General features: G+C 44.9%; 1 protein-coding gene across 1 annotated transcript in view; it reads left to right on the top strand.

Moving 5' to 3' along the window:
• Window positions 1-12,213: 12,213 nt before the first annotated feature.
• Window positions 12,214-16,376, top strand: part of LOC311245888 (adrenocorticotropic hormone receptor-like) — a gene marked incomplete at both ends in the record, with an annotated part of 96,261 nt that continues 92,098 nt past the window's right edge. The window contains one exon of the mRNA XM_084335913.1: window positions 12,214-12,738. Coding sequence (XP_084192039.1) covers window positions 12,214-12,738 — 525 coding nt within the window. The remainder of the gene's footprint in view (window positions 12,739-16,376) is intronic.

The following is a 16,376-nucleotide window of genomic DNA, read 5'->3' as shown; positions in this document are numbered from 1 at the left end:
GCTGCATTTCATCCTCAACCTTTTTGAAATCTTGAAAACGCCTTGAAAATGCATCATGCAGTGCTCCCAACATGGATAAGTACCTGTGCCGGTGATCAGCTGATGGTTTGACTTCTTTCAGGGTTTACATGTGTTCGAGATTGTTGCTGCCTAGTTGCCTTGAAATTTATTGCAACTTTGTCATGAAGGCTTTCACATGGCTATGCATTTCATGAGCAAAAATGCCCTTGCCCTGCAGTTGTGTGTTCAGTAGGGATGGGTACTGTTCACATTTGAACCGATACGGTACCGGTACCGGTACCTGTGAATCGATACCGGTACCCAACGGTACCTTTTTTCTGTACTTTAGTCTCTAAAAATGTAATCTACGTATTTGGCCCGCGGGCCGTACAATTCCCAGGTCTGATCCAGAGAGACTCCCTAGGCGATCAGCGCATGCAGAGTTTGGGGAGTAGGTGCAGAAAAGCGACTATAGCCCGGCCGAGAAAGTGCAGATCGACTTGCGATTCTGTGTTCAGGAGACTCAGGCGTATAGAAAAGTATATTGGATCATGTCTCCAGCGCCCCCACAGCCGTAGCTACAACGAATTACGTCAAGGCTCTACGCAACATTCATTCATTAATTATCCCCCCGCACTCTCCCTCCATGTAACGTGGAAGTGCAGTGGTCTATAGCATAAATTCACCAATTCCTGCAACAGCAAAAAAACGGTTCTGGTGGTCCTCTGTAAGGTTCTGATGGTCCTCTGTAAGGTTCTGGTGGTCCTCTGTAAGGTTCTGACCGTCCTCTGTAAGGTTCTGATGGTCCTCTGTAAGGTTCTGGTGGTCCTCTGTAAGGTTCTGACCGTCCTCTGTAAGGTTCTGATGGTCCTCTGTAAGGTTCTGATGGTCCTCTGTAAGGTTCTGACCGTCCTCTGTAAGGTTCTGATGGTCCTCTGTAAGGTTCTGATGGTCCTCTGTAAGGTTCTGATGGTCCTCTGTAAGGTTCTGATGGTCCTCTGTAAGGTTCTGACCGTCCTCTGTAAGGTTCTGACCGTCCTCTGTAAGGTTCTGGTGGTCCTCTGTAAGGTTCTGATGGTCCTCTGTAAGGTTCTGATGGTCCTCTGTAAGGTTCTGACCGTCCTCTGTAAGGTTCTGACCGACCTCTGTAAGGTTCTGGTGGTCCTCTGTAAGGTTCTGACCGTCCTCTGTAAGGTTCTGATGGTCCTCTGTAAGGTTCTGACCGTCCTCTGTAAGGTTCTGATGGTCCTCTGTAAGGTTCTGGTGGTCCTCTGTAAGGTTCTGGTGGTCCTCTGTAAGGTTCTGATGGACCTCTGTAAGGTTCTGACCGTCCTCTGTAAGGTTCTGGTGGTCCTCTGTAAGGTTCTGATGGTCCTCTGTAAGGTTCTGGTGGTCCTCTGTAAGGTTCTGATGGTCCTCTGTAAGGTTCTGGTGGTCCTCTGTAAGGTTCTGGTGGTCCTCTGTAAGGTTCTGATGGTCCTCTGTAAGGTTCTTACCTTCCTCTGTAAGGTTCTGGTGGTCCTCTGTAAGGTTCTGACCGTCCTCTGTAAGGTTCTGATGGTCCTCTGTAAGGTCCTGGTGGTCCTCTGTAAGGTTCTGATGGACCTCTGTAAGGTTCTGACCGTCCTCTGTAAGGTTCTGGTGGTCCTCTGTAAGGTTCTGATGGTCCTCTGTAAGGTTCTGGTGGTCCTCTGTAAGGTTCTGATGGTCCTCTGTAAGGTTCTGGTGGTCCTCTGTAAGGTTCTGGTGGTCCTCTGTAAGGTTCTGATGGTCCTCTGTAAGGTTCTTACCTTCCTCTGTAAGGTTCTGGTGGTCCTCTGTAAGGTTCTGATGGTCCTCTGTAAGGTTCTGATGGTCCTCTGTAAGGTTCTGACCGTCCTCTGTAAGGTTCTGATGGTCCTCTGTAAGGTTCTGACCATCCTCTGTAAGGTTCTGATGGTCCTCTGTAAGGTTCTGATGGTCCTCTGTAAGGTTCTGGTGGTCCTCTGTAAGGTTCTGACCGTCCTCTGTACGGTTCTGATGGTCCTCTGTAAGGTTCTGATGGTCCTCTGTAAGGTTCTGGTGGTCCTCTGTAAGGTTCTGACCGTCCTCTGTAAGGTTCTGGTGGTCCTCTGTAAGGTTCTGATGGTCCTCTGTAAGGTTCTGATGGTCCTCTGTAAGGTTCTGGTGGTCCTCTGTAAGGTTCTTACCGTCCTCTGTAAGGTTCTGGTGGTCCTCTGTAAGGTTCTGATGGTCCTCTGTAAGGTTCTGATGGTCCTCTGTAAGGTTCTGATGGTCCTCTGTAAGGTTCTGACCGTCCTCTGTTTTGGAGGGCCGGGCCAAAATTCCGAACTCAATTATGCATAATATACATTTTATTTCTATATAAAAAGCAGTAAATGGCATTGTTTTGACAGCTGGTAAGAGTGTATGTTATTATTTGGCAATTAAAAGGTGAGGTTAGCTTTCAAAAATATCATTTATTCAAATAGAATTTCCAAAATGATAAACAAAATGTGAAACATTTAACTCATTTTCAGTCACATTAATAACAAAGGGCATTTTGAGTTTCATCTACTATTGAAACAAGGATTTTCTTAGCTTTCTAAAGACATCACATCATCTTTGTAGCCAAAATAAACAAGACATGTGACTGAATTGTGTAACTGTGTAAAGAAAAGTGTCCCAGTTTTGTAACCTTTTTGACTTTACATGCCTATATTAAACATTTAATGTTTTCAGAACTGTGCAAAAAAAATATATATCATGTGTCCCATTTCACTTGTTGTAATTCCACATTTTAGTGTTTTTTTTTCATTCAGTGTGAGAAATCCAGTCTCTTTTGAGCTTTAACAAGTCCATCAAAGTCAGGTTGAATGTCTGAGGTGGAGATGCGAAGCACAACTGACAGATGTTCATCAGTGAGAGAGGATCTGTACCTGGACTTGGTAAACGTCATGACTGAGAATGTCTGTTCACATATGTAGGTGGATCCAAAGAGAACCAACATCTTCTGAGCATGTCTCCTCATGTTTGGAAAGTTCTCCTTGAGAGCAGAGTAGAACTCTAGCAGTGATGCTGACTTAAAGTGCTCTTTCAGTAGTGAATCAGACTGCAGGTCAATGAGTTCAAGCTGAACAGCTGTCAATCACTCCATTCTAATGGACAAGCTAAAAGCAATTGGTTTTGATAGCCTATCAGTGAGCTGGATGCAATCCTACCTGGAGGGGAGAGAACAGATGGTAGAGGTAAACGGTACTCTATCCCCCCCCCTCACAGTGAGCTGTGGTGTTCCACAAGGAAGCATACTAGGACCGCTACTCTTCCTAATTTATGCAAATGACATGTCGTCAGCCTGTGACTGCAACTTGTTCCTGTTTGCGGACGACTCAGCCCTGCTGGTCTCTGACAAGAACAAATTGCAGGTTGAAAAAACCCTCAGCACGGAACTAGGCAAAATCTGCATATGGCTCGCTGATAACAAACTATCATTACACATGGGCAAAACAGAGTCCATTCTCTTCGGTTCAAATAACAAACTCAGCAAGACCGACGGCTTCTCAGTTACAGTGGGTGACAATATTGTCACAAGGAAAGACGAAATTACCTACCTGGGTTCCATCCTAGAGGCAAATCTTTCCTGTGACAAAATGGCATCCAATGTAATAAAAAAAGTCAACCAACGAACTAGATTCTTGTACCGGATCTCCTCTCTGGTAAACAAGAATACCCTGAGGACTCTGGCAGGAGCACTCATTCAAGGGTACTATGACTATGCGTGCACCTCATGGTACCAAAGCACCTCAAAGGCGCTTAAAACAAAATTACAAACATCACAAAACAAACTGGTCAGACTACTACTTGACCTGAACCCCAGAACCCACCTCACCCCTGCCCACTTTGCCAACCTAGGATGGCTTAGAGTAGACGACAGAGTACAGCAACTTGCAATGGGCCTGGTCTACAAGATACACTATACGACCGGGGTGCCCATGTACATGTCAAAATACTTCCCAAAGGTCAGTGAATACCACAACCACTACACCAGAGGAAGCTCAACAAATCATGTTAAACCCAGATTCGGCTCAAACAAGGGACTAAACACGTTTCGCAATTATGCCACAACAATGTGGAACGCCCTACCCAAAGCTGTAAAGGAATGTGAATCCCTGCCCACATTCAAAACCGCCCTTAAAGAGCACCTACGGGAGGCTGCAATTCGAAACTGGCCACCGTAAATGCCCAAAACCCCCACCACCTCCTAATAGACAGTCTCCTCCCCACCGCATGTATATATTCCCTCCCCGCCGTAGGTATATTCCCCTCCCACCCACCCACCCCCTCCTAATGTACAGTCCCCTCCCCATCATATGTATATACTCTGTCAGGATCTAGGGGTAACAGTACTGTATATTTGAATACCGCCTATGTCACAAATGTATCAGTACTAAATACCTATATGTCCCTATGCCATAAATGTCATGTATGTTATGTATGTCATAAATGTCTATATGAATTGAAAATGGGGGACCCTGATGGAAACAAGACAAACGTCTTTCTCAGGTCTGCATCCCCTTAACAATTGTATGTATTGAGCCGTACTGTATTGTACCCATTCTGCAATCTGTTAAATAAAGTTTTCATTCATTCATTCATTTCAACATCAGTGGGTACACTATCAACACTGCAGGTAAAGGGAGAGGAAACCAGCTGCATTTCATCCTCAACCTTTTTGAAATCTTGAAAACGCCTTGAAAATGCATCATGCAGTGCTCCCAACATGGATAAGTACCTGTGCCGGTGATCAGCTGATGGTTTGACTTCTTTCAGGGTTTACATGTGTTCGAGATTGTTGCTGCCTAGTTGCCTTGAAATTTATTGCAACTTTGTCATGAAGGCTTTCACATGGCTATGCATTTCATGAGCAAAAATGCCCTTGCCCTGCAGTTGTGTGTTCAGTAGGGATGGGTACTGTTCACATTTGAACCGATACGGTACCGGTACCGGTACCTGTGAATCGATACCGGTACCCAACGGTACCTTTTTTCTGTACTTTAGTCTCTAAAAATGTAATCTACGTATTTGGCCCGCGGGCCGTACAATTCCCAGGTCTGATCCAGAGAGACTCCCTAGGCGATCAGCGCATGCAGAGTTTGGGGAGTAGGTGCAGAAAAGCGACTATAGCCCGGCCGAGAAAGTGCAGATCGACTTGCGATTCTGTGTTCAGGAGACTCAGGCGTATAGAAAAGTATATTGGATCATGTCTCCAGCGCCCCCACAGCCGTAGCTACAACGAATTACGTCAAGGCTCTACGCAACATTCATTCATTAATTATCCCCCCGCACTCTCCCTCCATGTAACGTGGAAGTGCAGTGGTCTATAGCATAAATTCACCAATTCCTGCAACAGCAAAAAAACGGTTCTGGTGGTCCTCTGTAAGGTTCTGATGGTCCTCTGTAAGGTTCTGGTGGTCCTCTGTAAGGTTCTGACCGTCCTCTGTAAGGTTCTGATGGTCCTCTGTAAGGTTCTGGTGGTCCTCTGTAAGGTTCTGACCGTCCTCTGTAAGGTTCTGATGGTCCTCTGTAAGGTTCTGATGGTCCTCTGTAAGGTTCTGACCGTCCTCTGTAAGGTTCTGATGGTCCTCTGTAAGGTTCTGATGGTCCTCTGTAAGGTTCTGATGGTCCTCTGTAAGGTTCTGATGGTCCTCTGTAAGGTTCTGACCGTCCTCTGTAAGGTTCTGACCGTCCTCTGTAAGGTTCTGGTGGTCCTCTGTAAGGTTCTGATGGTCCTCTGTAAGGTTCTGATGGTCCTCTGTAAGGTTCTGACCGTCCTCTGTAAGGTTCTGACCGTCCTCTGTAAGGTTCTGGTGGTCCTCTGTAAGGTTCTGACCGTCCTCTGTAAGGTTCTGATGGTCCTCTGTAAGGTTCTGACCGTCCTCTGTAAGGTTCTGATGGTCCTCTGTAAGGTTCTGATGGTCCTCTGTAAGGTTCTGGTGGTCCTCTGTAAGGTTCTGGTGGTCCTCTGTAAGGTTCTGATGGACCTCTGTAAGGTTCTGACCGTCCTCTGTAAGGTTCTGGTGGTCCTCTGTAAGGTTCTGATGGTCCTCTGTAAGGTTCTGGTGGTCCTCTGTAAGGTTCTGATGGTCCTCTGTAAGGTTCTGGTGGTCCTCTGTAAGGTTCTGGTGGTCCTCTGTAAGGTTCTGATGGTCCTCTGTAAGGTTCTTACCTTCCTCTGTAAGGTTCTGGTGGTCCTCTGTAAGGTTCTGACCGTCCTCTGTAAGGTTCTGATGGTCCTCTGTAAGGTCCTGGGGGTCCTCTGTAAGGTTCTGATGGTCCTCTGTAAGGTTCTGATGGTCCTCTGTAAGGTTCTGATGGTCCTCTGTAAGGTTCTGACCGTCCTCTGTAAGGTTCTGATGGTCCTCTGTAAGGTTCTGACCATCCTCTGTAAGGTTCTGATGGTCCTCTGTAAGGTTCTGGTGGTCCTCTGTAAGGTTCTGATGGTCCTCTGTAAGGTTCTGATGGTCCTCTGTAAGGTTCTGATGGTCCTCTGTAAGGTTCTGACCGTCCTCTGTAAGGTTCTGATGGTCCTCTGTAAGGTTCTGACCGTCCTCTGTAAGGTTCTGATGGTCCTCTGTAAGGTTCTGGTGGTCCTCTGTAAGGTTCTGATGGTCCTCTGTAAGGTTCTGACCGTCCTCTGTAAGGTTCTGGTGGTCCTCTGTAAGGTTCTGATGGTCCTCTGTAAGGTTCTGATGGTCCTCTGTAAGGTTCTGATGGTCCTCTGTAAGGTTCTGACCGTCCTCTGTAAGGTTCTGATGGTCCTCTGTAAGGTTCTGATGGTCCTCTGTAAGGTTCTGACCGTCCTCTGTAAGGTTCTGACCGTCCTCTGTAAGGTTCTGATGGTCCTCTGTAAGGTTCTGACCGTCCTCTGTAAGGTTCTGGTGGTCCTCTGTAAGGTTCTGATGGTCCTCTGTAAGGTTCTGGTGGTCCTCTGTAAGGTTCTGGTGGTCCTCTGTAAGGTTCTGGTGGTCCTCTGTAAGGTTCTGATGGTCCTCTGTAAGGTTCTGATGGTCCTCTGTAAGGTTCTGATGGTCCTCTGTAAGGTTCGGGTGGTCCTCTGTAAGGTTCTGGTGGTCCTCTGTAAGGTTCTGATGGTCCTCTGTAAGGTTCTGATGGTCCTCTGTAAGGTTCTGACCGTCCTCTGTAAGGTTCTGGTGGTCCTCTGTAAGGTTCTGATGGTCCTCTGTAAGGTTCTGGTGGTCCTCTGTAAGGTTCTGGTGGTCCTCTGTAAGGTTCTAATGGTCCTCTGTAAGGTTCTGATGGTCCTCTGTAAGGTTCTGGTGGTCCTCTGTAAGGTTCTGACCGTCCTCTGTAAGGTTCTGATGGTCCTCTGTAAGGTTCTGGTGGTCCCCTGTAAGGTTCTGATGGTCCTCTGTAAGGTTCTGGTGGTCCTCTGTAAGGTTCTGACCGTCCTCTGTAAGGTTCTGGTGGTCCTCTGTAAGGTTCTGACCGTCCTCTGTAAGGTTCTGATGGTCCTCTGTAAGGTTCTGGTGGTCCTCTGTAAGGTTCTGATGGCCCTCTGTAAGGTTCTGATGGTCCTCTGTAAGGTTCTGACCGTCCTCTGTAAGGTTCTGGTGGTCCTCTGTAAGGTTCTGGTGGTCCTCTGTAAGGTTCGGATGGTCCTCTGTAAGGTTCTGACCGTCCTCTGTAAGGTTCTGGTGGTCCTCTGTAAGGTTCTGACCGTCCTCTGTAAGGTTCTGATGGTCCTCTGTAAGGTTCTGGTGGTCCTCTGTAAGGTTCTGGTGGTCCTCTGTAAGGTTCTGATGGTCCTCTGTAAGGTTCTGACCGTCCTCTGTAAGGTTCTGGTGGTTCTCTGTAAGGTTCTGATGGTCCTCTGTAAGGTTCTGATGGTCCTCTGTAAGGTTCTGGTGGGCCTCTGTAAGGTTCTGATGGACCTCTGTAAGGTTCTGGTGGTCCTCTGTAAGGTGCTGGTGGTCCTCTGTAAGGTTCTGATGGTCCTCTGTAAGGTTCTGGTGGTCCTCTGTAAGGTCCTGGTGGTCCTCTGTAAGGTTCTGGTGGTCCTCTGTAAGGTTCTGGTGGTCCTCTGTAAGGTTCTGATGGTCCTCTGTAAGGTTCTGACCGTCCTCTGTAAGGTTCTGGTGGTCCTCTGTAAGGTTCTGATGGTCCTCTGTAAGGTTCTGACCGTCCTCTGTAAGGTTCTGGTGGTCCTCTGTAAGGTCCTGGTGGTCCTCTGTAAGGTTCTGATGGTCCTCTGTAAGGTTCTGGTGGTCCTCTGTAAGGTTCTGGTGGTCCTCTGTAAGGTTCTGATGGTCCTCTGTAAGGTTCTGATGGTCCTCTGTAAGGTTCTGGTGGTCCTCTGTAAGGAGTTCTCCTTCACTGACCTGGAGCAGGGGGCGGTGGCTCTCAGAATGACTGACAGGCGGTATGGACCAATCCCATGAGGAGTGTCTGCGCCAGCCAGGAGGAAATGCAGAAAGACGGACCGGATGTCAGAGAAGTAGTGGTGATGGGAGAGACAACTGGATCCACATGTTCAGGGTCGTCTCGTTTGTCCTCGGTGAGCCAGGACTCTTTGTAGAGAGGTTAACGGTTAACCCTTTCACCGCGACAATACACGTAAGGGATAATGTATAGCTACGAGGTCATTGTCGCAAAATAATTGACCGACACAGAGTTTAAAATACCGAGCCGCCTCGGCGAGGTGTTTTAAACGTCAGTGAAGGTCAATTATTTTGCGACAATGATCGAGTACATTATCCCGCTTATTACATGGCTAACTTACTAACAATATACCTAATTCATTTTACATCGACTCGCAACACTGGTTCTGGCTCCGCTCGTTGCTCCGCCCTGTCATCGCTGGCAGCTTCCCCGGCAGCCGGCAGTGTCTGATTGCACTGATGTCAGTGGGCTTGATTGCGAACAGCTGCGCACAGCGGTCATTATTGTTCCACAGCGGTCATTATTGTTCCACAGCGGTCATTATTGTCAGATAACGGACCTCTGATGCGCGCTATTGACCAATCACAAGCAAGCATTTCAGCGAATGTGAAAACGCCATGTAATAAAGACGGTTAACCCTTTCACTGCCACACGACCGCCGTCGGTTGTGTGATAGTAAAGGGTTAACCTTCTGTCGTGTGGCAGTGAAAGGGTTATTAAATGGTCCGACTAAAAGATGAACCCGTGAACCATGACTCATCATGTCAAGACTCCTCTCTGGCTGCGCAGAAGGACAAAGCACTGCTTGAATCAGTCAAGAGCAGCAAACAATACCCATGGAAACGGTTGACTTGATGACTCATCCCCCTCTTTCCTGTTTTGCATTTTTTATTTTTTTATATTATTATTTTATTTATTTACTTAGCTGTAAATGTCCAAATTGTGATTTCCTTGACCATTTATCATCAGGTGTATTATTGTGTGACCCCTGCCTTCATAATGATAGTTAGGATGAATGGTGGGTATAGAGATTAGATTAGAGTCTAATTTATTGTCATTATACAGCACAACTACTGTAAACTAATTAGTATGGAAATATAAAGGTGATCGGTGACTTGAGAAAAGTTATGCTATATTATGAGTTAAAATCATATAAACGATTTTGATTTGTTTTGTTCTCATGGACTGATGTATTGGAATATGTATTTTTTGGTTGGAGAATTGTGATATCTGACTTATGAATATTGAGTGAGCTTTGATTCACTTGTTTTGTTCGTTGTGATGTTTTCTTGTGAGTACTTCAATGTTTGTGGTTTTATATTTTTATTTTACTTTTTTGTGTGTGTTTGTATTTTTAATGTTCGCAGGAAGAGTAGTCTCACTTTGGTGTACTGTAGACTAATGGAGATCCACAATAAAACAACAACAAAACAACAGAAATAAGTTTGGCTTCCAACCAGAATGCAAATGTAACAGTAATAGTAATAGTAATATACAATGTACAGGTGATTAAGCTGGATAGACAATATACAAATGAGTACAGTTTTATTTATTTAATTAGTACAATTAGTACGGGGAGAGAGAACCTGTCGAGGACATTCCAAGAGTTAGATCAGAACATAGTTGAGGAACCATCCAGTCATTAGATCAGGAACCCTAAGAACCATCCAGTCATTATTGAATTTCATCAGGCTGAAGTCAGTGAGGTGGAGCGGTTACTCCGCTCTCTTCCTGATAGTAAGTTAGCAGGCCTAGATAACCTGGATAGTAAAGTGCTGAGAATGACTGCTGGTACTATAGCATCTCCTATATGTCATATTATGAATAGATGTTTGGATGTGGGTCTATTTCCAAAGATGTGGAAGGAGGCTAAGGTTTTTCCTTTACCTAAGGACACCAAATCTGCTTTTAATGAGGGAAATTCTAGACCTATAAGTATTTTACCTGTCTTGAGCAAAATCATGGAAAAGTTGGTGCATTCACAAATTCAAGAGTATTTTGTTTCAAACAAGCTTGCAACAGATTCTCAACATGCCTATAGAGCTGGTCACTCTACTTCTACTGCCTTGATACAGATGACTGATGACTGGCTTAAAGCTATAGATAACTCTATGTTGGTGGGAGCTGTGCTGTTAGATTTTAGTGCTGCATTTGATGTGCTGGACCATTCTCTACTGGTTGATAAACTTAAATGTTATGGTTTTAACTCTTCTGCTTTAAAGTGGATACTAAGTTATTTGTCCTCTAGATCACAGAATGGCAGCCTGTCCAGTAGCAGAGGTCTAGAGTGTGGCGTGCCGCAAGGAAGTTGCCTAGGACCTTTGCTCTTCTCTGTATTTACGAATGACCTATCTTGGGCTACCAAATGTGCTACAACAGTTCTTTATGCAGATGATTCAACATTGTATTACGCGGCACCATCATGCAATGTACTTAATGAAGTTTTGAGTAGAGAACTTAAAGTTGTGCATGACTGGGTAGTATGTAATAGACTTGTCCTTAATATCTCCAAGACTAAATGTATTGTGCTGGGAACAAGGCACAGGTTATCTACAAATCCAAAGCTTCATTTAAACTTGTGTAATTCAGCAGTTCAACAAGTTGAAAGTACTAAACTCCTTGGAGTGATGCTGGATTGCACTCTGTCTTGGTCTCAGCATATTAATTATATTGTTTTAAAAATGGGAAGAGCAATTGGTATTTCCAGGAAATGTGCTTCTTTTGTTGCCCGTCCCCTTTTATGTCAGATAGTGCAAAGTTTAGTTTTATGTCATCTTGACTATTGCTCTGCGATGTGGTCATCTGCTGCCAGTGGTGACCTCAGGAAGCTCCAGGTGGTCCAGAACAGGGCAGCACGGTTGGTACTGGGCTGCTCACTAAGGTCTAATGTGAGCCGTATGCATGCCCGCCTCTCTTGGCTTAACGTTGAAAATAGATTGTCTTTTAATATACTTGTGCTGTTCAAGTTGGTCATGAGCAGTAAGACTCCTGTTTTTATACATAATCAGATTGTTTTTAGTAATACTGTGCACGAGCATTACACTAGAGGTTCCAGTAGTGGGCAGCTTGAATTGCCAGGTCCTAGAACCAGCGCTCTGGGGAGATCTTTTATTTTTAGAGCATTAACTCTGTGGAATGGCCTGCCTCGGAACCTCTGCTGCATTTACAGTAGATTCACTTTTAAAAAGAATCTTAAATTGTTTTTAAATTGTTTTTAAATTGTTTTTAACACTGTAAAGTGGTTTTTTGTTTTTGTTTTACACTAATGTAATTTTAGCTATATTAATTGTTACGGTAGGTTCATTATGCATTGTGTGTACTGACTTTTAATAATTTTGTTTTTTTGCAATGGTGATTGTTTATGTTTTTTTGTGTGTGGACCCCAGGAAGACTAGCTGGTTGCTATCGCACCAGCTAATGGGGATCCCTAATAAAATCAAATCAAATCAAATCATTAGATCAGAACCTACTTGGACTTCAAGATGGCGGCCGTGCAGTAGACAACTCGCACCACATGCTCCCGGTGATAATTGACTAAACTATCTGAAAACACGGCTTAAATCCAAATACCCCCCGAGAAAAGCGAAGGGGAAAACAGTTTCAAGACTACTCTATTGAGAAAATGAAATGGAAAACTCTGAGTCGGAAGGAAAAGGCGATGGAGAGTCGGAGATAAATAGACGCTCCACTAGGCACAGACAGACCCATGTACCGGAGGCTTTGGGCCTAGGAGCGATTAGCAAGAAGCTAACGGCGGTAGACACCAGGACACAGATGGCTAGTAGGGCTGAAATAAGCGCTGGCAAAGAGGTACGCAAGGAAGAGATAGCAGCGGGTGTGGAGACTGGAGAGAGAGAAGGAAAGACCTACACACCAGTTGTCCTACACACCAGCGATGGCCAGCGCAGCAGGCTCAGGAGACTGAGGAACGGTGTCCCACAGGGGTCAGTCCTTTCTCCGATGCTGTTTAATATTTACATCTACGATCTCCCAGTCACAGCATCCAGAAAGTACGGCTACGCGGACGATCTTGCCATCATGCTGAGAAGACCCACATGGAAAGCACTGGAGGACGGTCTTAACCAAGACATGGACATCCTAGTAGCCTATCTACAAAAGTGGCGCCTACAGCTCAGCACCAGCAAGACCGTTACAGCAGCATACCATCTCTGCAACAGAGACGCCAAGAGGGAACTGGAGGTATATGCTGACCACAAGCGTCTGGAGTCACAGCAAGCCCCTAAATACCTTGGTGTGCGTCTGGATCGGACACTGTCCTTCAAACAACACCTCGAAGATGTCAGGGCAAAGACAACATCAATGGGTTGCGCTGATCTGACGCCTCGCAGGTACAACCTGGGGAGCCACTGCCAAGACCCTTCGGATATCCACCCAAGCCCTGGTCTTCTCGGCAGCGGAGTACTGTGCCCCAGTCTGGAGCAGAAGCCCACACGGTAAAAAAGTTGATGCAGCTACTAACAACGCCCTCCGGATAATCACTGGATACCTGAAGGCTACACCCATCTTCCTGCTGCCAGTCCTTGCAGGAATCGCACCAGCTGGCCTAGGACGAGAGGCTGCCACTCTCGCCCTAACAAGGAAGGCAGTGAAGCATGACTGGCACATCCTACACAACACCACAACAACAACAGCACCTATGACCAGACTCAAGTCCCGCCACCCCTACAACAAGGTGGCACAAGAGATGCTCCGTTCCACCACTGAGGACCTATCCAGAAATGGATGGCTGGCGGCAGCCTGGAAGAGAGAGTGGGAGAGTGCTGGGCCAACCCGTATCCACCACTACATCTGGGATCCAGGAGATGGCGCCTACTCTACTACTGGCCCCTGAGCAGCTAACACTGGAGCGGTTAAAGCTGAGGTGCCTTGCTCAAGGGCACAGCGAGCAGGCACGTGCACACATAGAGCCCAACGGGTGCACAAGCCCCTGCCCTTTTGTGCCTCATAAAAAAGTGCCCTTTTTATGCCAATTATTTTTACCATATTTTCTTTTTTACCTCCATATAGAGAGAGTGATCTGCAATCTGCTTGGGTTGGGGGTGCAATTCCTAACAGGCTCAACCATATGGATAAAAGTTCCCATATTATGTGCATTACACAAACTAAAAACAGATATTACATTACATTACACAAACTAAAAACAGATATTACATTACATTACACAAACTAAAAACAGATATTACATTACATTACACAAACTAAAAACAGATATTACATTACATTACACAAACTAAAAACCGATATTGTCTGAATTACTAGAAGAAAGAAATGCACCACCTTTGGCTGATAGTAATTTATAAAAATGTTAGGATTTCTTTTGGTCTAATAAATGTTTAAGGTTCTTAGATGGACCCCCTGCTGCCTCCTCCTCCTCTTCCTCCTCCTCCTCTTCCTCATCTTCCTCCTCCTCCTCCTCTTCCTCTTCCTCCTCTTCCTCATCTTCCTCCTCCTCTTCCTCCTCCTCTTCCTCCTCTTCCTGCTCCGCCTCATCCTGCTCCTCCTACTCTTCCTCATCTTCCTCCTCCTCCTCCTCCTCCTCATCCTAATGCTCCTCCTCCTCCTACACTTCCACATCTTCCTCCTCCTCCTGCTCCTCCTCCTCTTCCTCCTCTTCCTCATCGTCCTCCTCCTCCTCCTCATCCTCTTCATCCTCCTGCTCCCCTTTTATTTATTATGTACACGGACAGCTGCAGATCGCTTCATGACCAAAAGCATCTGGTTAAGTTTTCAGATGACACTGTCCTGGTATCCCTACTGCAGCTCTCCGAAACTGATCATGGACCTGTACTTCACGACTTTGTGAATTGGTGTGATGAGAATTACTTGGACCTCAATGTCTCTAAGACTAACGACATGATAATTGACTTCAGTCACAACCCCGATCATCAAGCCAGTGTAGCTAGTGTAATTCACGATGAGGACGTCCAGATTGTTGAATCGTACAAACTAGGGCTGTCAGTTTATCGCGTTAATTAGATTAATTAATTACACAGCAAATTATCGCGTTATGAAAATTAACTCAAAATTAATTACAATTCTTTTTTTTTTATAATTTTTTTTTGTATCTCATTCATTCCATAAGAATGTAGAATACACATTTACAGACTTATTTTTTTTAATATGGTCCATTTGCATGTTCTTGGTATCTGATTCTAGTGACATCTATGAATCTCAGGGAATGTATTCCCAGTGTCAGAAATACTGTGGGCTAGATCCACAAAGAATGGATTGCACGGAGCAAGTGGCACCCTTACAATTCATTATGAATAAAAAATGGGGGACCCTGATGTAAACAAGATGAAAGTCTTTCTCTGGTCTGCATCCCCTTAACAATTGTGTGCCGTACTGTATTGTACCCATTCTGCAATCTGTTAATAACATTTTCATTCAATCAATCAATCTGCGTGGTGATTGATTGAATGAAAATTTTATTTTGAGTAAATTGTAATGAACCAAATGAGAATATCAATACATTTTTTTTATCTTTGACTGTGAATAACACCATGCTCAAATTGACCAGACCTGAAAAATCTAAGCAAATTAATAGATGGAAGATGATTTTGTAGATACAGTACTGAATTCTCTCTAATCGCCTGACAGCACTAGTACAAACACCTGGGAACTGTGTTTGACTGTAAACTGAAGTTCAAGCTAAATACAGAGTCTATTGTTAAAAAAGGTCAGCAGAGGATCTACCTGCTGAGAAAGCTGAACTATTTTAATGTTAGTGTGAAGATCCTGAGCACTTTTTATAGTTCTTTTATTGAAAGCCTCCTAACTTTTTCTTTTATCTGCTAGTTCAGTGGCCTGTCCATTAAAGATAGGAACAGCCATCACACACATAATAAACCTCTCCATAAAACAGGGACACGTCCCCAAGGACTTCAAAATTGCGAGGGTGACCCCTCTGCACAAAAAGGGCAGCAAATTAGACCCAGGCAACTACCGCCCTGTTTCTATTCTCACCTCCATCTCGAAAGTCATGGAAAAAATAGTCTACGAACAGGTCGAAAAGTACCTAGCGGAAAAAAATCTAATCTACGAATTCCAATTTGGCTTCAGAACATCCCACTCCACTGACACATGCCTTCTCTATTTGAATGACCACATCAAACAAGAGGTGGACGCGGGCAAATACTGCGGCATGGTCATGCTGGACCTACAAAAGGCCTTCGACACTGTCAATCACTCCATTCTGACTGACAAGCTAAAAGCAATTGGGTCTATCAGTGAGCTGGATGCAATCCTACCTTGAGGGGAGGGAACAGATGGTGGAGGTAAACTGTACCCTATCCCCCCCCCTCACAGTGAGCTGTGGTGTTCCACAAGGAAGCATACTAGGACCGCTACTGTTCCTAATTTATGCAAATGACATGTCGTCAGCTTGTGACTGCAACTTGTTCCTGTTTGCGGACGACTCAGCCCTGCTGGTCTCTGACAAGAACAAGTTACAGGTTGAAAAAACCCTCAGCTCGGAACTAGGCAGAATCTGCATATGGCTCGCTGATAACAAACTATCATTACACATGGGCAAAACAGAGTCCATTCTCTTCGGTTCAAATAACAAACTCGACAACAAACTATCATTACTAGGGATGTCCGATATTATAGGCCTACCGATATTATCGGCCGATATCGGCATTAAAATGTGATATCGGAAAATATCGGTATCGGTTTTCAATTTTTTATTTTTATTTTTTTTACATTTCTCTAACCTTTATTTACCCAGGCAAGCAATTAAGAACAAATTCAGATTTTATTTATTGTCAAAAGTATGCATAATGTTGTGTTAATTCCACAACAAGAGATATGTAATGTTAATTACCTGAAATTATTCCATTTTGGGGGGGGGGGGGGACCCTGCATATATCGGTATCGGTTGATATCGGTTGATATTGGTATCTGAAATTAAGCCA

This window comes from Notolepis coatsorum (genome assembly GCF_963971535.1).
Source record: "Notolepis coatsorum genome assembly, chromosome: 19".
NCBI lineage: Eukaryota > Metazoa > Chordata > Actinopteri > Aulopiformes > Paralepididae > Notolepis > Notolepis coatsorum.
Note: the sequence above shows the minus strand (reverse complement) of the source record. Positions and strands in the feature narration are given on the sequence as shown.